This window comes from Bos javanicus, chromosome 17 (assembly GCF_032452875.1).
Source record: "Bos javanicus breed banteng chromosome 17, ARS-OSU_banteng_1.0, whole genome shotgun sequence".
In the NCBI taxonomy this organism is placed as follows: Eukaryota; Metazoa; Chordata; class Mammalia; order Artiodactyla; family Bovidae; genus Bos; species Bos javanicus.
In genome coordinates this window covers 43,894,176-43,918,913 of record NC_083884.1, presented here as the reverse complement: position 1 = coordinate 43,918,913, position 24,738 = coordinate 43,894,176, and the positions used below count along the sequence as shown (strand labels likewise).

Below are 24,738 nucleotides of genomic sequence, written 5' to 3'. Positions count from 1 at the left end.
ATACTTGTTTTTTAACAAGCTCATTCTCTTATACATTCTAACACTATGCAAATGTGTTCTTGGAATAGAATAGTTAAATCTTCGGGTTTTTAAACTTTGCCTCTCATCGATTTATTTACTGCTTGTTATTTTGGATATGAAAGCAGAACTCAGCAAGTCAAATACTGTTGGCAGAATACTCAGGTCTATAGCAAACAAACTGCCCCAAACATAAATCCACGCTACAGTCTGCCAAAGTTCAGCTTCTGTACCAACTGAAACAGAAGTCCCACTAGGAGATGCAAAGGGGCTGATTGGCTGGGGCAGGGTGGGCAGGGTACATAAAAGGTAGCTGTGGACCATCTGGGGAGGTCAGCCTCATCATCCAGCTACAGTTAGAGCTCTGGGCTGCCCTGACAGTGTATCTTCATCATGAGTGGGTGCCCCTTTTTAGGAAAGAGCTTTGGGTGAGTATTTACCTCTATCCTGAGTATGGTTAAGCTCTTAGGAAGGTCAGATAGGAAAAGTAATTTCAGAATTTCAAGAGCAAAGGTGAAAACTGTCAGCCTTCTTTCACTGTTTAATCATCTACTTTGAAAAGTTAGGAATAAGAGAATTCTCGTCGCTCCTGTTATTCGGTACTGTGCTTTCTCAAGCTCTATTTTTTCCCCTTTTACTTCTTTCACCTGCAGATATGCTTTTAAACCACTCTCTGCACAAGGCAGTGAAGAAGACAAATCACAGGCCGGTGTGAACAGAGCCAGTAAAGGAGGACTTATCTATGGGAACTACCTGCAAGTAAGTGGCAGGGTCCTTACAAGAATTATCTTTCATTTTTGGGCCTTAAACTCAGTTACATGACATTTTCATGTTTGGGGATTGTTTTGTGTTTGTTTTTGCAGTTGGGCTTCCCTGGTAGCTCAGCTGGTAAAGAATCTGCCTGCAATGCAGTAGACCCTGGTTGGTAGCTCAGCTGGTAAAGAATCTGCCTGCAATGCAGTAGACACTGGTTCGATTCCTGAGTCAGGCAGATCCCCCAGAGAAGGGATAGGCTCCCCACTCCAGTATTCTTGGGCTTCCCTGGTGGCTCAGCTGGTTAAGAATCTGCCTGCAATGTGGGAGACCTGGGTTTGATCCCTCTGTTGGGAAGAGCCCCTGGAGAAGGGAACGACTACCCACTCCAGTATTCTTGCTTGGAGAATTTCATGGACCGTATAGTCCATGGGGTCGTAAAGATTCTCAGTCACCCAATAGTTTTATGGATCTAAAGATATCTCTTTTTATACAAATGTATGCTTTTTTGAGCATATATTTTTATTAGAAAATTCTAAGACTTGTATGTAAAGATTCACCTGCCCAACAAACGTACAATAATGGCAGAGAAAGCGTAGATAACTGGCTGGCATTGCACGACCTGTTCACGTGAGACCTGGTTACTAGATCCCAGCCTAGAATTGCAAATGTAGCCAGACAATTTCTCTTTTAAATTCTTTATTGTAAAGTGGAAATGTTGAAGGCATATGTTTAGATGAAAGAAGGGTGTTAAAAAGAGGTATTTGAACATTATTTTATCTTTTTTTTTTTTTTTTGCCACTTGGCATGTGGGAACTTAGTTCCCTGACCAGGGGTTGAACCCTCACCTCTTGCAGGGGAAACATGGAGTCCCAACCCTGGACCACTAGGGAAATTGCTGGAGATTATTTTTAAGATGTGAAATGATTAGAATCCTTGATGACTTTGTTGATGGGTTTCTAAGGATGAGCTGATAGGCAATGTTAAGACCTTCTTAGAACTGACTCTTTAGGAGAATAAAAGAACAGCAGACACATAGTAGGCTAAGCAAGTTATAGAGCTTTTATGGCACTGGCTTCAAGAGATGGAAGGGATGTGATTTCTCAGTGAGGGTAATAGTATGTATTAGTAAAAATTCCTGGGCTTCCCCAGTGGCACAGTGATAAAGAATCCACCTGCCAATGCAGGAGACTCTAGAGACTCAGGTTCGAACCCTGGGTTGGAAAGATCCTTTGGAGGAGGGCATGGGAAACCACTCCAGTATTCTTGCCTGGAGAATCCCACGGACAGAGGAGCCTGGTGGGCTACAGTCCATTTGGTGGCAAAGAGTCAGACATGACAGCACACACACATACACAGATATAATTTCTTCTGAAAAGAATAAAACTCATAAATTCAACTCACTCCTTGTGAAGAGACATTAATTGTTTAAAAGAAAGTAGATTGGTTCCTGAGTATTTGGGAGTTTTTTTTTTTTTTTATAGTATCATATTCTATTTATTAAAGTTGGTAAAAATCAAGTTTTGCAATTTCAATATCAGTCTTTTTGTAATCTTTTTTTCCAGTTTTACTGAGATATAATTGACATATAACTTCACATAAGTTTAAGGTGCCCACATGTTGATTTGATTACACTTACATATGGCATAGTGATTACTACCAGAGCATTAACTAATGCCTGCATCATGTCACATAATCACCTTTCTTGTTTTTTTTTTTTTTTTTTTTGTGGTAAGAACACTTAAGATCTAGTATATGGTGCATTGTCATTAACTACAATCACTATGGTGTACATTAGATCCTAACTGTAACTTATTCATCATGTAAATAGAAGTTTCTACAAAATCAGTTTTTCTATTTTTTTTGTTTGAAGTTGGAAAAAGTTTTGAATGCACAGGAGCTTCAAAGTGAAATGAAAGGAAATAAAATCCACGATGAACATCTTTTTATCATAACTCATCAAGGTAAGTCACACACAGGGTTGAACAGTAACTATTCATAGTAGTTTCCCATTAGTAATGGGGAGAGTTACAATGCTTTTAACTGTAGAATGGTGGAAGAGTAAAGGATCACATTTGCTAGGGTGCTTGCAAAGACTTTGCTATCAGATAAATTATCATAGGTCCTCCTTCTGGGATTTACTACAGTCTTCTTTCTGTTACCTCACTACTTATCAGGTAGGACTTTGTCCTTAATCCAAAGAGACTTTTTATCTCTTGGAATTCACAAAGAATCTGAAAGTTAAGATGTCACTACTTGTCAACTCAGAGCTATTTTCAAGAAATAGATCACTCACATTTACTGTAACTGTACATGTCCTACAGAAATTTGGTACTAAACAGGAATATAAATTTTATCTAAAATGTGTATTCATTCTCTCCAGACTTCTAACTTCTGGGTAGTGGTTTTTTAACGTAGGAGTCCATGACTTTGGAAGTTGAGGAAGTCTCAGAACTCTTTGACTTGTGTGAAAGATTTCACAAATATGTGTCTTACAGAAGTCTGTTACCCCAAAACATTCAGATTTACTCTAAATCCTTTGTATCTAATACTGTCCTCTGGTTGATCATGGCTCCGTCTCTCATGCTGATCAGCGCTGCATTTCTAGATGTTTCTTTGTCTTATCCATTCTTTCTGTCTTTCAAATGATTGTTTTCTTCACTGACTGGCTAATATAACCAACTCCTTTGAGGAAAAAAAAAAAAGGAAAATAATTGGCTTAATGTGTTACTTCTTCTGTTTTTTATGGTGACATTCTGTTGGTGGCTTATACCAAGACAAAATCAATGAGGGCAGAATGACAGCAGGTGAGCATACATCTAGAATCAGAAATCTATTTCAAATCCCATCTCTACCATTAAAGATGATGCAACCTCAGTCTGGTTTCTGGACTAGTAATTCTCTTCATTTCCCCATCTGTACAATGGGAAGAATGATTACATCTTCTCATTCACAGAGCTCCTGTGAGGATGACATGAGATAAGGTGTGTTACACATTTAGTTCAAGGTACAGCATGCAGTGAGCTCATAGTAAATGGTAGCTTGCATCATTTGATGGAGAAACTTTCCTTCCATTAGAACACAAGGTAAGCAGGTCATGGGACCTGCTACCCAGAGTTAAACTTGAAAAATTGATAAATAAACTGATCAAAAAATATTTGATTTGCTCTTTTTGTCTAAAGATGGAAATTAGATTTCTAAAGTCTCCTTAGCTCTAATTTAAAGGTATAATTTTATTCCTTTCATTAGTACAGAAGCACAGCCTTTGCCCAAACAGAATGCATGAGCAATCATTAAAATGATTCATTTCCATGTTCCCCTAATGACTACATTTGCTATTTAATTTATCTATTTATAAAATAATCACCCAGTGTTTATCTTATCTCAAACATTATGCCAGGAGCTGAGGGAAACTGATGAATATGACAGAGTTTCAGCCTGTTCATAACTTGTCCTCCCTGTAAAGTCTGCGGCTAAGTCGTTTCAGTCGTGTCTGACTCTGTGCGACCCCATAGACGGCAGCCCACCAGGCTCCCCCATCCCTGGGATTCTCCAGGCAAGAACACTGGAGTGGGTTGCCATTTCTTTCTCCAAAGCATGAAAGTGAAAAGTGAAAGGGAAGTCGCTCAGTCGTATCTGACTCTTAGTGACCCCATGGACGGCGGCCTACCAGGCTCCCCCGTCCATGGGATTTTTCAAGCAAGAGTACTGGAGTGGGGTGCCATTGCCTTCTCCGCTGTAAAGTCTAAATCTCTAGAAACAAACATGTCATCATACTCATTAGGTTGCGCGCATGATGCTTAGTCGCTCAGTGGCGTCCAACTTTTGCAACCTTATGGACTGTAGCCCACCAGGCTCCTCTGTCCATGAGATTATCCAGGCAAGAATACTGGAATGGGTAGCCAGTTTCTTCTCCACAGAAACTTCCCGACCCAGGGATCGAACCCTTATTGCAGGGATCAAACTTCTGTATTGTAGGCAGATTCTTTTCTGTCTGAGCCACCAGGGAAGCCCATTCATTACGTTAATGAATTATTAATATCTCACTTTATAGATATTCAGTATTACTTCTGCTTCTCCACACACCTCCAGCTTCCACATGGGAAGATAAGATTATTTGCTGTATCCCAAAAAGACATTTACAGTATTTAGTTGAAAGAAATCAGTTCAAAAATAACATAAAGCATATAGATAACATACCTGACATATTACAACATTCATTAAAAGGAGGCTATTTTAACTTGATCACTAATACTTGTTTGTTAGCATAGCATAGGGCTATGTTGGCATTTATAGACTTTTAAGTTACATTTTTATTTCTCTTTCAATGTGTTAGCCTTGTCTTTCATATAATTATGGTCAAAAGGCTCCCGACTGATGATGATCTTCTCCTGGCAGCTTATGAACTCTGGTTTAAGCAGATCCTGTGGGAATTAGATTCTGTTCGTGAGATCTTTCAGAATGGCCATGTGAGTTGCTATGTCACAGTATTCCTTTCATACTTTTCTTTGAGAGTGTAGAAAATATTATTAATGGGAAAAGTTTAACACCAAATGGTGGAATTAGTATTTAAGGGGGAAAAAAGTTTCTAGTGTAGAGAGTTTAGTCATGTTCTTCCAGTGTAATTATCACCATGCCCTTGCTTTAAGATGCCTTTCAAATTTTATTTTCAAGTCCTTTGTTTAGAAATCAATTTTTTTCCCTGCAAAAAGTTGTTACAAATGACAGTGGATTGCCAGGACAGCTAATGTAGATTCTTTAATCAATAGCTACCAGAATTGTATTTCTAATGAATGTTTGCTATGAGAAGATAGGAGCAATGATGAGGGAGGTGACACAGGAGGAGAGGTGGAGATGGGGAAAGAGAATAGACAAGATGAGGAGGATGAGCCAGAAGAGGATGAGGAGGAACAGAGTGGGAGGAGGGAGAGTCAGAATCCTGGTGATGTTCCCTCAGTCTCCCTCCCAGCCCACTTCTTGCACACGTACCTTCCTCCATCCTTGGAGGACACAGGACACAGTCTTGTGTTCTCCAGCTCAGAGCCCGTGTGCCAAGGGGGCTGGGAAGGAGAGAACATCCATCCTCTGTGAACATCATCCCCATCCATTTCCATGGCAACTCCTGCCCTTGAGACAGAACAGAGGAACCCAAGTGTCTGCTTAATTCTTACCCACAAGTTTCCACGTTCTCCTAAACTTTATTCCTCAGAGCAAAACTGAGACTTTTGCTTTGAAATCAGTGGGAGTTGTGTTCCAGAATTTACTTAAATTGTCCTTCCATAGAATTTTTATAGATTTAAAGAAAAAAAAAAAAAGATTTGAATGTTGCAGACACTTCTTGCAAACAATTCAGAGTTGCCATTAGTTTAGCATCTACCTAAGGCACATTTTAATGCAAATGTTCCTCTTTAAAGTAGAGATAACATCCACAGGAGTGCATTGTTTAGTGTCTCCCAGAATTGAGGATTGATTACTCAGTGTCTTGTCTCCTAACACCCAGGTGAGGGATGAGAGGAACATGCTGAAGGTGATCACCCGAATGCACCGAGTGGTGGTGATCCTCAAACTCTTGGTCCAGCAGTTTTCCGTCCTGGAGACCATGACAGCCTTGGACTTCAATGACTTCAGGTGCGCGCGCGGCTTTGCCAGCATACAGGGGTTACCCTTCCCTTCTGATGGGCTGGAGAGAACGTGCCTGCTGTTTTGCGTGGCGTTAAGGAGTCAGTCTTGCTGACAGTCTGTCACTGTGAGCACTTGGGAGCCGTCATCCCGAAGCATTTGAGTAGCTATTGAAAATATTTCATCTCTTCCTTTCACATATGAACATAACAGGATCCATTAAATTCAATTCATCATGTGTTCCCTAGTTTTATCCCAAAAGGATTTTAGACAGCTTAGCAAAATGGCTTAAAAGGCTGATATAATACACATTCTAAATTTAAATGATTAAAAACCAAAAATACAAGAGAAATAGGAATGATATGTAAAGAAGCATGTAACCAAAACTGACAGTATAAATTATGGATTGAACTATAAATTTTATTTTTTATGTGTTTTAAATTTTTATTTTATATTAGACTACAGTTAATTAACAATGTTGTGTTAGTTTCAGGTGTTCAGCAAAGTGATTCAGTTATACATGTACATGTATCTATTCTTTTTCAGATTCTTTTCCCACTTAGGTTATTATGGAATGTTTAGCAGTCAAACTATAAATTTTATAAGAAAACTTTTTCATAACTAAGATTTGAGAAGAAATTTTAAGAGCATGGGGTGCAGAAGCAGTATCCTCTACATGGTTGGTAATCAAATGAAAAGAAGTAGAATTCCTTTTTAGTATATACTTAACAAATTGAAGTCTTAGTACCAGTTATAGGGAGAACATTTATAGGGATGTGAGGGTTGTGCCTGGTGGGAGTAATCACATTTTGTGATGCCCTGTTTTGTGCTAGGCAACATTCCATTCATTTCACTTGTGGAGTCTCACAGTGCTGAACTTTGAGAATTGAACTTTAAGGAGAAACTGAAGAAAATTTACAAAGGAACTTTTAGCACTATTGAATAAGAAGTATTGCTCAATGTTCATCTGTCTTTACCTTAGGAAAAAACTTAGTATACACACATGCATGTACATCTATGCATGTGTATATATAAGCACACATGTGAACGCACATACACAGATATAAACACACATTGGTACACTAGGACCCTTCACAAAGTATACAAACATCGGCCTGCAGAGAGGATGATGGCTAGGAGCTCGTTGTCCTGATAGGATCAAGTCCAAGTCATGGGTTCAGCCCTGGGCTGTTGTGTGTCTGTGCCTGGTGACACCTGCAGAGTCACATGACCACCGCCTCCCCCCTCCCCAAGAAGGCAGTGTTACAGTGATTTACAATGTGCACCTTCCCCTGCTCTTCTCTCCCGGGACCTGTTCTCAAAGAGAGTACTTATCCCCGGCGTCCGGCTTCCAGAGTCTGCAGTTCCGCCTGTTAGAAAACAAGATAGGGGTTCTGCAGAGCTTGAGGGTCCCTTACAACAGAAGACACTACCGCGACAACTTCAGAGGGAAAGACAACGAGCTTCTGCTGAAGTCCGAGCAAGAAAGGACGCTTCTGCAGCTGGTTGAGGTGCGTGCGCAGACGTAAAGTTTCGCTCAGCACGTGTAATTCACTGAGCTTCTGCGAGATCCGGACTTCAAAACTCCTGTCGAAATTGGGTTGCATTTGTTGTAAATAAGAGAAGAATGAACTTATAAAAATACTTCACCTGGTACATTCCACTAATTAAAATATTAAGAACTCTCTTGAGAACTTCAGAGATATTTCTATAGTCAATGATATGTTAACATTTAATAACCTCTGTATCTTATTAAAACAATCCTTTTAAACATTGCTGCTAAGCAACTAGCATTGGGTTAGCTGATTTTTAAACTGGGTATGGTTATTTATTTAATGAGCTTTACTTTAAAATATTCCATAATTGAAAAGTTCCACAAGTTGAGTATGTTTCTTAATTAAACTACATCACTAAGGTTCATCACTAAAGTTCTGTCCTTCAGGATTTCCCCCAGTCATATCTAGTTCTCTGTGGGTCTGTACATGGTCCTGAGGAATTATTAGTTTCTGCGCAAGAAAATTATTAAATAGGATTGTACAGTCTTGACTTCTTGGACAAAGGCTTTTACTTTGCAAATTAAACTTTTATTTTAGCAAATTATGCTCTGCTCACTAATCCCCTGGGCATTATAAATACAGATTTAGGTTAATAAATATTAATGCCACTTAATGGCTATAGAAAAAGAATCACAAAGTTAAATTCAAAACCAAGAATAAGCTATATGAGAGCTCATAGAGATGCATGGACTCGTTTTTATTTCTAGATTAAAAATCCTGTGGAATCTGGAAATAATTGAGTAGCTAGCTGATTTCAATGTTGCTAAGTACACAGTGTTCTTGCATTTAGATCAAATCAAATTATATATGATATGATTCCTTCAGCTCCTAAGACATAAACTATTTTGAGAATAAACCAGTATACCTCATTAAAACAACATATGCATATGTTCATAGATCTATAGAACAAAACTGGAATATCTGTAATAATTTGTTAATAGAAAGTAAATTTTTAATATGATTGCCTTCTAGATTAGGAGAAAAAAACACTGCTGTTTTATAAATGAAGAAATTGAAGGGGAGAAGGGATATAGCTCAGTGGTAGAGCATTTGACTGCAGATATTGAAAGGAAAGAGAAACGTTTACATACAAAAAGATTAATGATGTACTGACATTTTCCTCAAAACCAGGAAAATTTTATATTTCAAGTTCACAAATGTTTGTTACAAAACATTTGACATATTTTAAATTTTACAATGTATTCACTTGAAAAATGTTTACTTCAGGCATGGCTGGAAAGAACCCCAGGTTTAGAGCCGCATGGATTTAACTTCTGGGGAAAGCTTGAAAAGAACATTGTCAAAGGTTTGGAAGAAGAATTCACAAAGATTCAGGTATTTGTGAAACCATAAGTAAACATAAGTTTACTATAGGAGAAGTTTTGGGAATTTTATTTTAATTTTATTTTCTCTTAGTCTTTCATTTTCCTTATATTCTTTTTCTTTTACATGTGCATCTGCTTGGAATATATTACACAAGTGATTTAATTTTATTGATGCATAATAAAAAATAAGTGAAGGAGTTTATTGTAGGCAAGATTTTGAGGAGATGAGACTAATAGAGATTTTTCATTTTTATTGAAAGTTTCATGTTATGATTGCTTCTAGACAGAAGTGGGCTCACAAAGGACCAGTCAACCAATACATTAAGTCACGTAACTTCCCCTTCACTCGTGTATGCTGAGTTCCTCCTATTGGCTGAGTTCTTCCTCAGACCATGGCAAACTTCCCTCAGTTAAAACAATACTGTTGATTCCTCAGTTTCTCTCATGTTATGGGCCCTCATCCTTTCTTCATGACCAAATTTTTGGAAGAGTTGTTTCAATTCTACATCTTGAGAGGCTATGTGCACCGTGCAGTGTTGTCACAGTCACGGGTCAAATTCCCCTTCCCTTCTTGGTGACCCTGTAACATACCCTTCTGCTACCTGGTTCATTTGCTTCCCTCCCTTCATGGGCAAAATGTAAAATATGAGTATTTACCTCATAGAGATATTGTGAACATTACATTGGATTCATATTTGCAGGGTATTTAGAACAGCAGTGAGTGTAATTATTTCTTTTTCTCCATCTAATTCTCACCGTGGTTCAGTCTGCCTTCCTGTTGTTCACAAGTGACCCCCGTATGTAAATCCAATGGCCGTTTTATCTTCATTTTATTTCATTTCCTACTGGCTTTAATACTAATCACTACCTACACTTTCTTGAACATTCTCCCCACCCAACCCTGCTCCGCCATGGTTTTGGTATCAACATTTTGTTCTCACCTAGCTTTCTGACCCTTACTTCTCCAGCTCTTTCATGGGTTCATGTTTCTTTCTGAAACCAGTAACTGATGGAGATTCACAATGCATAGGCTCAGGTCCCTTGTATCCTCTTTTTCCTCTTCCACCAGGTGAACTCATTTATACCTGCTGCTGCAGCATCTGCTTAGACACCAGTAATTCTCAACTGTTTATCTCTAGCTTATTTGGCTCTTTGAATTTCATAATCCATTCTCCTTTCCTAGATAACTCTTTCCCAGTCTTCAGGTCTTGTTTCAAGGAAAACTTCAGCAGGAGGGTCTTTATTGAACTCTCTGCTACTATAAGTTGTGATGGTATGACATTGCTCCTTTACTTCACTGCCCGTGGTTGCAATTATTTAAAATTCTTTTTCAAAAAATTGAGGTATAGTTGTCTTACAATGTTGTATTAGTTTCTGCTATAAAACAAAGTGAATCAGCCATATGTATACATACATGCCCTCTGTCTTGAGACTCCAACCTCCCCATCCCACCCCTCTAAGTCATCACAGAGCACCAATCTGAGCTCCCTGTGCTATACAGCAGCTGCCCACTAGCTATCTATTTTATAGTAGTGTATATATAGGGCTTCCCAGGTGACACAGTGGTGAAGAATCCACCTGCCACTGCAGGAGATGCAAGAGCAGTGGGTTTGATCCCTGGGTCAGGAAGATTCCCTGGAGGAGAAAATGGCAACCCACTCCAGTATTCTTGCCTGGAAAATCCCATGGACAGAGGCTACAGTCCATGGGGTCACAAAAGAGTCAGACATGACTGAGCGACCGAACACAAACATGCATAGTGTATATATAATCCCAATCTCCCAATTTATGTCACTCTTTTGCCCTCTGTTTCCAACCTTCCATGTCCACACATTTGTTCTCTACATATTCATCTCTATTCCTGCCCTGCACTGTTTATAACAGCAAAGATCTGGCAACAACCTAAATGTCTATCAACAGAAGAATGGATGAAGATGCGGTACATTTATAAAATAGAGTATTACTCAGCCATAAAAAATGAACACAATTAGGTCATTTGTAGAGAAGTGGATGCACCTAGAGTCTGTCATACAGAGTGAAGTAAGTCAGAAAGAGGAAAAATAAAGTATGTTGATGCATATATGTGGAGAAATGGTTCAGATGAACCTAGTTGTATGGTTGTAATTTAACAAGTTTTCAGTGTTTTAGTCCCACCAGATAGAGATCAGGGGACTCGGTTTTTGCTCACAATTTTTTCTCTATCACTAGCCTGACATTTACTGAATAAATGAATAGTCCATTGGCCATAGAAGGCACACACATTCTGACCACATGATATGCTTGATCTGGTAAATGGAAGTCAGCTGGAGTAACTGATTTTTCCTCCAAGTAATTGAATTCTAAGTAGAGCATGTGTTGAAGGCAGGAAAATGCAAATTTCCTTAAACAAATCAATAAATATCAAGTGAATAAAAATATAACAGTGAAAAATATCTAAGGAATTGTATTTATAGAATATTGCTCTGAAGATAGAATTTCAGTAGAATTAGTAGTTTCTCTGACTAGGAATTCTTAACTTTTCTTAACTGGAATTAATTTACTCCCTGTATTAAATAATTGTCTAAAATTAGACATTATTGACCCCTCATAGTCACTCCAGTTTTGCCCGAATTCATTTATCATGACATTTATGAAAAGAGTATTTGAGTTTAACAAATCATTTAAACTTAAACAAAAGGGTAGAACCAGTGGGCATGAGGCCTCCCTAATTTTCCAAGCTTATAGTCTTAGATGATACACTGCATATCCTAGGGGACACCTTTTCTGCACCTGGGCTAGTCTATTTCTCATAAGCAGTATTTTCTAAAATAAGAATTTATTTTCTTTTGGGAATATTAATGCAGCTTTTCTCCCAAAGGCTAAGGAAGAGTCAGAGGAAAAGGAGGAACAAATGGCTGAATTTCAGAAGCAGAAAGAGGTATTACTGTCCTTATTTGATGAGAAACGTCATGAGCATCTCCTTAGTAAAGGTAGGCATTTCTATTCAGAGGATCCTTTCCCTGGAACATAAGACTGTGAGCTCAAAATACCAAACCCTACTTCGGGGGGATAAAATGGACATTGATATTTCCATTCATAGAAGTAAGGAATTTTAAAATTTATCTTGCAAGTTATCTTTATCAATTTTTTCTTTTTTTGAAAGTGAAAAATATATTTAACTAACTTTATAATTCTATAATTTAGTTGCATTATTTTCAAAGAGATATTCATAAATGATACAGGAACTAAATATTTAGAGGGGAAAAGCTCACGTCCTTTTGTCTGTGGCTGTTTATTGCATGATTTCTGTCTATTTAAAAGTTTTGAGAATTTAAAGTGTGTGTGTATATACATGTATGTATTATTTTGTTTTTTAAAATCTAATACTAAAATAATGTTTTAAATGATAGTTTTCCAAATTCAAGTTAAGGGATTAAATATTTAACTAACATTCACATTATTTTCTAAAAACATGAACAATTACTTAAGGTGATGATGCCAAATTAACATGAGTGCCTTAAATTACCTATTAAATTAAAACTTGTTCCATGTCTTGCAGGAGAAAGACGGCTATCGTACAAAGCACTTCAGGGGGCCTTGATGATATATTTTTACAGGTAAAAACAAATCAAAAGAAGAGAATTTGAAGCAAAAAATTGAGGAGTAGATATAGATAATGTATCAAGTATAAAGCTTATACACTGCTTTAAAAACTAATTAGTTTAAAAACTAATCATAGTTTTTAAAAAGTCATTTAGATTTGGGGGAAAGCTTAGAAAATAATTGTGAAGTTTCATGAGGTTTTTCTTTATTTTAAATAGTAAGAGTCCAATGTTATCCCTGTCACGGGTTAAACACAGACACACACACACACACACACACACGCACACACACACGCACACAAGTTAATCAAATATCCTTTTCATTAAATTCTGTGACATTGTGTCCTAAGGACCCGAAGTTGAATCTGTCTCAGAATCTTAGCCATGAAATAGGTTCTGTCATTTAACGACATTGTTATTCCTGTTTTATAAAATGAAAAAGAATGAAGTAGAAGCACCATATAAATTGCTGTGCTCTTTGCTCTGCAATTTCAAGTCTAATTGTTGTCACCGCCCACCATGTCTGAGGCCCATCTGTGTTTCATAAATTGAATGTGTCAGAGCAAAAGATGCCACGCTGGTATAAAGCAAAAAAAAAAAAATCTATGTTTACTGCATGTCTTACTTGAATTCATTTAGTTTTTTAATCCTCTTTCACCTATTTTTCAGAATAGCAGCAGCATAAAAAACAGTTTTGACTGTTTTCCTCAATTCTTAGTGAATATATGCCATTCAAGCTTATGTATCCTCTGCAGAAAATACACCAAGTTGACGAAAACTGAAAAATATATATATAAGTAAAATTACATAGATATAAATTAAAAAATATATAAATATACATATATAATTTTATTTTGTGTATATATTTATTTAATATATATTTATTGTGTATATATGTATTAGAGGAAACTTTAACAGGCAGTCTTTGTTTTCACAGTTTAATATCCTTGCCTGGAAGAAGTAGCTGGCTATTATTGGCTAGAAAACCTTAGATGTTGTCTGTGTCTGCCTTTTATGAGAATGGGGGTGAGGTGTGACTCTGGTTATTTTATGTACTTCAAGAAATGTTCTAGAATCTTTAAACACACACTGAAAGATGAATTGTGTTATCCCCTAAGCCTGGGAGAGTTATCTAAGCTGTCACAGCTCCCCAGAGGCAAAGGGGATGTTGGTTTGGGGCCCAAGAGATTGTAGAATATGTGTTCTTTCTGACACACTGGACTTGGCTGGACATGTTTATGGTCCAGATGATGATGGTGGTTTTGTTCCCTAGGGAAGAGCCCAGGTTCCAGGTCCCTTTCCAGCTGCTGACTTTCCTCATGGATGTGGACTCACTCATGACCAAGTGGAGATGTAAGCCCTTCCCCCCAACCTGACCCACAACCCTGCTCCCCTTCAAGCCCCCAATACCCCTCTGCCCTCCATTTGTGTGTGTGTGTGCTGGGGGGGGTGGGCTAGTTTGTGAAAAAACAGCTCAGAAATTTCTCTGAGGGCCACCCACCCAGTGCACATGGCAGGCAGTTTTCAGGGCTCATATGTCCTCTGGGGGCCCAGGAAAATGTTGTGTTTGATCAGCAGGAAGAAAAGTGAAGTCACTCAGTCGTGTCTGACTCTTTGCGATCCCATGGACTGTAGTCTACCAGGTTCCTCAGTCCATGGAATTTTCAAGAGGACTGGAGTGGGTTGCCATTCCTTCTCCAGGGGATCTTCCCAACCCAGGGATCGAACCTGGGTCTCCCGCATTGCAGGCAGACGCTTTACCGTCTGAGCCACCAGGAATCATCAGAAGGAAAAAGTAAACTTTAGGTCAAAGAAAATGTTTTAATTTATAATAGTAATGTATTCATCTTTGTGTCAATACAACTTGAAAATATAACGTCAGTAGTTTTGTTTTAATGGAGGAAGGGCCCCATGAAGGCGGTAGGAACAAGGGCTCATAAAAGTCACAGTGTGCCCACACCCCCCGCCCTGGCATCCAAGAGCTAATCCTAGGGAAGAATGGATGCACCACGCAGCCTGGACCAGGCGGAGCACCAGGCAACCTCCCCTTGTGCCGCATAGGCTCACAGGCGAACCTCCCATATGGAATGATAAAGGGGAGCCTTTTTTCAGAGGCAATAATCGTTCCGACCCCTCTGCCTCAGCGCCCTGGAGCTAATGTGTGTGTTCACCTAGATAACCACGTGTGCCTGGTGCACAGGATGCTCGGCAGCAAGGCGGGCACTGGCGGGTCCTCTGGGTACCAGTACCTGCGCTCCACCGTGAGGTAAGCCGGCGTCACCTTCACCTCCGCGGGGCCACCAGCACCTGTTTGAACACGGAGATGTGCTTTATCTAGGCAAGTCACTTACACTTGCTCCTGTCTGAACTGCTGGCAACACATTTATCCTTAAATTAAGGAATTCCTACAGGAGCTTTTGGAGATCATTGTAAACATCCTTATTTCTGGAAGGTCATCAATTGGATCCTGGGATGAGATTGGACACGGTACCAATATTTGCATCACCTGTGAGGGAGGGAACCAAGTTAACCCAAGGAGAAGTGTTTTCAACTCAGGGTACAGCACAGTGACCCGGAAATTCTTTGTAATTCACCTATTTTCATCCCTAATCTTATCACCTGATTGACTAAATTATAAAATGCACAGTTTCAGTTTTCATTATTTTTATACATCTTCATTTTCCCAAGAATAAAAGTTAGATTGAATGATTCTAAAAATTTATTAGTTTGAATTTTTATAATCATTACACATTTTCTCCTTTCCTGGAAATAAATTCTGTGAGCATGAAACCATAAATGATCACAGAAAATGAGCACACCCATCAGTGGCGATGGGAATAGTGAACGCAAACCACCTTCCTAGTGTGTCACTTTCTCATTAAATCATCACAAAGGCCTGGTGAGAGGAAGGGATTGTGGTTTTTATTTGATGAAGTTGGAAACCAAAACACTAAGCTTTGGACAGCTTGACCAAGGTCACATGAGTTGCAAATGACAGCAAAATATGAACCCAAATTTGATTTTAAAGACAAATGTTCTTCTGCAGGTGAAATGCAAGTGAAAATAGTTGGCTAACAAACACAAAAGCAATTTTAAAGTGAAAACCACTCTTATAGACATTTATTATATAATCTAAGATGGTGTTTCAATATATCAATACACTCATGTCTGTTACTTGGCAGCTACTTTACAGGTGGGAAATATTTTCCAATGAACAACTGGGAATTTTATTTGCTTTCAATTTATTATTTTGCATCCCACCCTTTAAAAATCAGAAATAGGAACACATCTTTATCTTCATGAAAGTAGCATGACAGTAATAACTCTAGGTTTTGTTCTGGCCCAGTCTGGTCTGGATCGCTGAAACATGTAATATTGTTTTATGGACATAAATTTTGGATATGGAATAAAAATGAAGCAATCTTAATACTAACACTACTTGATATATACAACACGTAACATATATAATATGATAGAATATAGAAATTTATTTATGGCAAAATATCATTATTTGAAACTTTAAAAAATCTTTTGTATCAGTAATTCTAAAACATCTGTATATATGTGTTTTTCCAGTGACAGGTACAAAGTATTTGTAGATTTATTTAATCTCTCAACATATCTGGTTCCCCGACACTGGATTCCGAAGATGAACCCAGTCATTCATAAGTTCCTTTACACGGCTGAATACTGTGACAGCTCTTACTTCAGCAGTGATGAATCAGATTAAAATCATCTTCAAAAATCTATGAATTTTCTTTCTCAGTCTGCATTTAAATTTTTTTCTATGAATTTTCATGACTATACAGAGTCCTAATGTAATATATGTACTTACATATATATATACATATATAGCATATATTAAACATATAGTACTGTAGCACTGATTCAAACCTAGAAATAATTTTATCACCTCATGTTTGTGATAACAGACTAAACATTAAGATAAGAAATTCAGTTAAATTATAACATTGTACATAGTGTATTTTCCTGTTAAAAACAATGTCCTAGTACTTATCTTAATGTAGCCATGTAATGCAATGGTTATCTCATTTCAAACATTGTAAGCTTGTAAACTTCAGCTGTTTCAAATATTTTATGGAATAAAATGTGTCATTCTGTACAAAGAGGTGTTCAGTCAAACATTTTGCAAGTATTAAGATTGTTTGTTGACATATATTGTTTTGGAAACATTGATTGCATCTGTCAGGACTCTTGGTGACCAAGGACAGAAATCTATCTGAAACTTAACGGGGTTCACTGGGCAGTTACTCCAGGAGATCCTGTATGTGACAAAAGCTTGGGAAGCTTGGAGCCCCCAGGGATGGATGTGGGCCCTGGAGACCTCAGTTCTTGGCACCTGGGGGAACCCTGTCTCATCTCTCTTTCTCAGTAGGGGTTGGCCTTGCTCTTCGCTGTTGTGGACCAGTTCTGTCCTCAGGCTGCATCCATGCTTCAGCACCTCTAGACTCTCAGAGGGAAAAGTGCTCTTCCCAGCCCCAAGGCTCATGGTCTGGGAGGCAGAGCACACCCTAAGGCATGGCAGAATCGAGGTGACCATAGGTATTCTTTCCAGAAGACAGGAGACACATAAACTAAGAAATGACCAAGTTCATTTGTCATGAAAAGTGTGAGACCCAGAGTTTAGATCAGACAGGAGTTCCTTTCTTCTCTTTCTAGCATGGCCTGGCAATACTTAGTGGAATGTCTGTTATGAAAATATTATACAAAATTTTGGGATGTAGAATAACCTTGATGTCGGGTGATCATCTCTGTAAGAAGCAGGTTCTTGGTGGAACTGAACTATTCTTTGGTCTCAATTGCAACTTTTTCTTATAAGAATCATACTGCATAGTTTATCTCTAAATTACATATAATTGCTTTTGCCTATATGTGTGTGTGTATACATATGTAGTACCTGATGGTGGTTAAGCTGAAAAATCCAAAGACAAATAGCATGGTGGCCGGTGGTAGTCCCTTAAGTTTGACAGTAAATGCATCTATTAATTACCTATTTTGATATAACAAGGTTAATCCCTAGTTTCCTATCTGTTTAATGGGGATAAAGTTTACAATTTTTGCTTTTTCTCATGAAGTAATGAAGAAATATGTTAGTGGATGTTCTGTCACCAAGATGCCTTGGAAGTTTGAAATAAATGTTATTTGTCAAGACTTATTCTTTTAATAAGTAATCTTATTTAATTATTTTTATCTTATTTCTTGGTGTGCTAGGTTATACAGCTGTAAGGGTTTTTTTCAAATGATGTATCACTAATTCTTATGTAAATGTCAAAACCACTTATGTACCATGTGTGTGTACTCAGTTGTGTCCGACTCTGTGCGACACCACAGACTGAACCCCGCCAGCCTCTTCTGTCCACGGAATTTTCCAGGCAAGGACACTGGAGTAGGTTGCCATTTCCTACTCCAAAACCACTTATAATGCCCCATTTAAACTTGCTTCTAGTGTCTACAATGCACTTTTAATAATTCTTAAATAAATCATGAAATCAAGGCTGCCCAATTTAGTATTCACTCTGAGATCCCAGTGAAATCACATCCAGGAACATCTTGATGTTTTTCAGTATGACTTCTACTAAATACATGATGATTTCACTGCTCTGCTCTGGGCCTCACTGGGTGAATGCCCAGTAGCTTGTCAGAGCTGGACCACAGCATACACCCACATGGAATAGCAGCTGGTGAGGCTGAGAAGCCAGTGAAAGAGTTAAAGCTTAGGCAGGCAGTCCAAGGCCCTTAAAGGAGGAGGTGAACAGTCTTGCTCATGCTGTCCTTAAGCCTTGTGCAACAATGTATCTTGCCTGAGATACATATTTAGGTCTGGAACTAAGATCACACAGCACAGTGTCTTACTCATGGAAATGCTTTTCTTAGGCTCTATGTTAATGATTATAATTGTAACAGATCTTGCCTGGGAACCTGTTTCTCAAGACTTGTACCCCTGATTGCACAGCAACAGTGTATCTTGCCTGGAGGCACTGCAGGGAACCCTTCTCCCTGGCTAATCTTGTGCCTAAATTATCCCAGGATGTATGCCTTGGCAAAGGGTCTGGTGAACTCTTGCAACCTTGAGGTATTCTTTTTATGTATTCTCAGCAACCCACTCCAGTGTTCTTGCCTGGAGAATCCCAGGGACGGGGGAGCCTGGTGGCTGCCGTCTATGGGATCACACAGAGTCGGACACGACTGAAGTCACTTAGCAGCAGCAGCAGCAGCAGGTAGTTGAAAAGTATATAAGGTCCTGCTTAAACTAGTGAGGCAGGTACTTTCCTGCCCCCTTCCACTGCCTCTTGCTGGAAGCTTTCTTTATCCCAGTTCAGTTCAGTTCAGTCACTCAGTCGTGTTGGACTCTTGGCGACCCCATGAATCGCAGCACGCCAGGCCTCCCTGTCCACCACCAACTCCTGGAGTTCACTCAGACTCACAAAATCTACACAAAGCTCTGAGTGACTGAGACTGTCTTTGGTTTCAGAGTTAAATCTTCTCCATCGGAGACCACGAATCCAGCAGCACCATTTACTGTGAGCTAACAACAGGAAGTGGCTTCTTTGGGAAATCTCTTAAAAGAGTTGATGTGTGATCTTTTAGGCATGAAGAGACCCTTAAAAGGCTAAAATGGGGGCAGGTGGGGGATAGTGGTGGTGGTGAAATAACATGATTGTGGTGTCTTTTAGAACTGTCAACCCAGGAACACAGAGTAGATGGATTAGCATCCCGTCCACCACAAACAACTGGGGGACTGATGAAACAGTTTCCCATCCTCAGGTGATTCCTGGTCTGGGGACCACACGTGAGAAGCCTTGGATTAAAGGACACGGACTTAGTGGGTCAACTCCTGGGCAGTGGGGGTGAGAGATGCTGAAGAATATGCACTGAGGGAAGGATGGAGAGAGAAGACGGAGAAGTGGCAGGTGATCAGGTGATGGATCAGGTACAGCCGAACTGGTAGAACACTCAAGATTTCCTTCAATTTCATTGATTCGGTCAATATATAATGCTCATGATGTTACCAAAAACAGAGACTCTAAGAGGTGTGGGGAGTTTTTTTGTTTGTGTTTTTTTTTTCTCGAAGGAGGGACAGGAGATAGTTTGCAGACACTGCAGTTAAGGTGTCTATGTGCATGCATGCTAAATCACTCCAGTCATGGCTGACTCTTTGCAACCCCATGGAGTGTAGCCCACCAGGCTCCTCTGTACATGGGATTCTCCAGGCAAGAATAGTGAAGTGGGTTGCCATGGCCTCCTCCAGGGGATCTTCCTGACCTAGGGATCGAATCCATGTCTTTATGTCTCCTCCATTGACAGGAGGGTTCTTTACCACTAGCACCATCTGGGAAGCCCAACATGTCTATAGAGAAAATTAAAAAATCAATATATGGATTCAGAGCTGAGGAAACTCCTGTGTGAATATAAAACACATTAACACTGTGTTCACAAAATGTAAGTCATACACAAGGACAGAGTCTTAACTCAGAGTCAAATATAGGTTGTTTCATTATTAATTTTATAAAAATCCACAAGAGCTGAAAAGAATGCATCATTCAGTAATTAAAACTATCATTTGTAAAAGAGTATCAGAAAATCATTTACATTTTACAAGAATTAGTACATCATCACAAACTAGGACAATCAAGACATATTCCTTTCTGGTACATTACAATATTAATCAAATAAAATATCAATTTTCATTCTGAAGCATTTCTAAACCTGAGTCAACACATATTCATTTGAAATTGCTTCTGGCTGGTGTAAGGAAAAGAAATAGTGTCCTGTTGTGGATTTTCTTTTTCTAATAAGGAGACTGATAAAGGCCAACCATGAGAGAAAAAAAGAGGATGTCTCAATTGTTTTCAGTGGTTGTTGCTACCTTTACAATTTGCTTCTATTGAGCTTGGAAAGTGACCGTGAATCTTAGAGAGGAAATGCTTAAATATGTAGTATTTGATGGAGCTGTATTAACTCCTATGATACGATTGTACTTATATTCAGTCAGAAGAGCAGCTTTCATGCTCTGAGGTTCTCACACAGCCACACTGACTTAGCAAGAGAGATGACCTCAAGAACCAGGGATGAGCTGAAAGCCCAAAGGATGCACAGAAAAGTAGCTAGGATGGGAGTCTGTGAAAAACAAGCAGAAAACTGGAAAACCACGGGCTGGGGAAGTCACATTTTGGCTAATACAGTCTCAAATTACTGAGACTGAATTTTGAAAGGAGTGGTGCCTCCACACGACAAAGGAGCAGACAGGTGAGGTCCTGACATGGATAAAGCCTTAGAGACAACTGGAGTCAAATGAATGGCTATAAAATAGAAATTGAAGGTAAAAAATGGGACTTCTTTAGCCAGGGAAGCCAGACCATGAGGAAGATTTAAAGTTTCACAGTTGAGAGTAAGAGAAAATGTGAGAAAATATAGGCAGGCCCACTGCTCCTCAATCCAGGGAGAACCAAGGAGGAAATCAAATGTGCTGGAGGGACGTCCCTGGTAGTCCTGTGGTTGAGACTTGGTGTTTCCAAAGCAGGGGCTTCAGGTTTGACCCCTGGTGCCGGAGCTACGGTTCTGCATGCCATGAGGCCAAAAAACCAAAACATAAAACAGAAATAATATTGTAACAAACTCAATGAAGACTTTAAAAATGGTCCACATTAAAAAAAATGCACTGAAATCCTACTGATAGTGAAAATTCACAAATAACAATTTGTCTCTCATGCAAGGCTACTTGAGGTTTTCCCATTACATGGTTGCCATATGGGTTACTTAGTTTCAATCAATTGTTTGTCTTAAAAAGTGATTGTCTTTTTAGTTCTTTCTACATGACCTCTGCACAGGTCAAGGGGTGAGCACCATTTTGGGGGGTAAAGCAACTGGCATTTCACAACTCTTATGAAATTCCCTCTGGGAGGCTGGGAACACCCATGTGACAGGCACACGCAGTTCTAGTTGGGCTGTTCTTGTGTGTAGGGGCAGCTGAGGCCGGTGACTGTATCCCAGAAAGGAAAAGGACTGTTTATCCTCTCTTTAATCCTGTTTGAAATATGTCATTAAAAATAAACAAACAACAAATAGAAACAACAATCAAACAAAACCAGATAATAGCTGCTTCAGAATGAAGAGACCTAAAACACTTCCTAATCTGACCTTCCTCCCAGGAGGAAACTGTTCCCAGTCTGCCTCCCAGGCCTTCGTGCTGGTCTTCTTCCTTCTGGCGTGGGCACTTCACCTCTCTCTAAGAGAATTTTCATAGCTTAGTTTCAACATGACCAGGTCCTAGAACCTATCTGTGTGGGAAGTTGCAAAAGCATAATGATGAAACGCCAAGAATGAAGTGTCAGATCTCATGAACCTTCAGTTTCGTATTCGACTCTCAATCTGGCAAACATGTTACACGAATACAGCCGAAACAGAATCTGCAATACCTAAGAAAAAAAGGAAATCATTGGTACTACTCTATTTTTTCTTTACATGTTGTTTTTTTTAACTAACATGAATGAGTTTATTATGCAGCACTATGATTTAACCCTTCATCACTAATTTTTTAAATTTATTTTTAATTGAAGGATAATTGCTGTACAATATTGTGCTGGTTTCTTCCACACATCAACATGAATCAGCTATAGGTCTACATATGTCGCTTCCCTCTTGACCATTCCTCCCACCTCCCACTGCTCTAGGTTTTTACAGAGTCCCGGTTTGAGTTCCCTGATGATACAGCAAATTCCCATTGACTATCTATTTTACATATGGTAGTGTATATCTTTCCATGCCACTCTCTCCATTTAAAAAATATGCAACGCTCCACTAATTCACATGTCATCCTTGCACAGGGGCCATGCTAGTTTTCTCTGTATCGTTCCAATTTTAGTAAATGTGCTGCTCACACTACATGTCTTTTAAATATTAAAACAGTTTTGATTTGGGTTCAGAAAGTTAATATCTACCAAGAAAACAGCTTACTGGTTCTAGTTATCTGTCCATATAAACATGGCAACCTCAAAAGTAGATATCAGCAGAGATTCTTAATGTTTTTATTTCAAGAAACTATTACAAAAACTCAAAACAACTTATTAACTGAACAGATGAATGTATCTGAAATATGGAATGCACTCTATATACTTTAGAGGCAATACAATAATTTATAGGATTATTTTAAATATAACTTAAAACCTTTAAATTCTAACTTTAACAAAATTTCAATCACTCACAAGTGTGCTATGCTTCCTTAGTATGAAAGAGCACAGATCACAATGCCATGGTGGAAGCGATGAAACGTCCTATTTAAAGACTGGATTTGTCTGTGATTAGCTGTGTCTCTAAATTTCTTGGGGCCACAGAATTGCTACCTGCCTTCGTGGTTGTTCATGAGAGTAATGTGATCATATCAGGGATTTAACTTTCAGGAAATACTTTCAGAAAGGATATAATGACTAACCAGGCAGGGTGTGCAGACTTAATTGGGGAGTAGAAAGAAATGATTCCAACCACCCTTTGTAGCTGGGGGCTGGGAGAAGTGGGGGCAGGGAACAGAGTCGTGATTGAGGTGAAGATGAACCAGTGTTTGAATCATGTTCCTGCAACTCTCCTTCTAGAACTTTAACAGCAGCCACCCCTCAGCCCTGATGCAGGCACGGCACTCCACAGTCAGAGATAAACTGGAGGTGGCAAGGGTTCAGGAACCACATCAGCCTTCTACCTGCAAAGCCCCTCAGGGATGCTGAAAGGAGAGGCGCGGGCTGGGGTCTGGTGCTCGGGCTGCAACACTCCAGTTACCAGTTAGTGGAACAATGGAGCTGTTGTGACTAGGTTGAATCAAAATATAAGCTCTCAGGGACTTCCCTGGTGGTCCAGTGGTTAAGAATATGCCCTTGCAATGCAGAGGGTTTCGGTTCAATCCCTGGTTGGGGAGCCAAGATCCCATAGGCTGTGGAGCAACTGAGCGTGCATGTCTCAACTACTGAGCCAGTCTGTTCTGGAGTCCGCGCTCTGCAAGTGGAGAAGCCACCCCGTGCTACAGCAAGACAAAGCCCGCAGGCTGAATAGAAGACCCAGCACAGCCAAAGTAACATACATATATATATATATCTACATATATATAGAAGAAGAAGCAAAAAATATATATGCTCTCAAAATTTTCCATAACTCTCTCTCTCTTTTTTTTAAACTCAGAATTTATTGTAAGAACTTCAATAAACTGTTCCTCAGCTAAAAACTCTATTTGGTCCTATTCAAGAGGATTGGCTTAAATTAGCATATTTTTTTCATTGCTCTAATTTCTTTGTGGAAATACTGCATTTTGAACTAGAGAACTGTGCTCCAGCTACAGGCAATGGACCACTGTTTCATATTTGAACCACTTCAGTAGCAATGCCAAATCAATTATAAAAACATCTAAAAATGACTCATCATTTTATCATAAATACCACAGCCTGGGGCGTACCACAACTTTTAAAAAGTTGTATATTTGTTAGAACTAATGAGAAATTAAATAACTGCTCTCATACATAATATAGTTTGGATCAACTCAATTCAGAAAACTTGCTGATTTTCCAGATCAAAAGTTTTAGAATAGGGTTTGAATATAGATTTTTAGAATACATTTAAAATACTTAAGTAGCTACTTTAATTTGTTGTTCTTTAACAAAAATGTTATTATTCAACAAAAGAGTGTGTCTGGTATTTTCTTAAGCCTCTCAATTCCAGGGAACAGAATTTTTTGCTAGAATTTTATAGGTGGCAAGAGGTATATTAAATCTGAAACAACACTAATGCTCAGATTTTCACTCAGTTTGATACAAAGAAAAAGTGATTCTTGATGATCCTAAGGTAGGCATTATAATACATTAAATAATGGACAGTCATATAGTTATA

At 38.9% G+C, this 24,738-nt stretch overlaps 2 protein-coding genes and 1 non-coding gene across 3 annotated transcripts in view; 1 reads left to right on the top strand and 2 right to left on the bottom strand.

Moving 5' to 3' along the window:
• The first annotated feature begins 305 nt into the window (after window positions 1-305).
• TDO2 (tryptophan 2,3-dioxygenase) lies at window positions 306-18,024 on the top strand. The gene is made up of 12 exons (XM_061384346.1): window positions 306-446; window positions 672-777; window positions 2,645-2,735; window positions 5,170-5,240; window positions 6,272-6,399; window positions 7,715-7,901; window positions 9,174-9,281; window positions 12,129-12,240; window positions 12,810-12,867; window positions 14,126-14,205; window positions 15,028-15,118; window positions 16,429-18,024. Exons 1-12 carry the CDS (start codon window positions 412-414, stop codon window positions 16,580-16,582), a joined length of 1,221 nt encoding a protein of 406 aa, XP_061240330.1. The 5' UTR covers window positions 306-411; the 3' UTR covers window positions 16,583-18,024.
• Window positions 18,025-20,343: 2,319 nt separating this feature from the next.
• Window positions 20,344-24,738, bottom strand: part of CTSO (cathepsin O) — a 95,607-nt gene continuing 91,212 nt past the window's right edge. Inside the window, exon 11 of the mRNA XM_061385776.1 lies at window positions 20,344-22,289. Coding sequence (XP_061241760.1) covers window positions 22,255-22,289 — 35 coding nt within the window. The 3' untranslated portion in view covers window positions 20,344-22,254. The remainder of the gene's footprint in view (window positions 22,290-24,738) is intronic.
• LOC133229318 (U6 spliceosomal RNA) lies at window positions 22,653-22,756 on the bottom strand. The gene has a single exon (XR_009730542.1). It is a non-coding gene; the product is annotated as a U6 spliceosomal RNA (small nuclear RNA).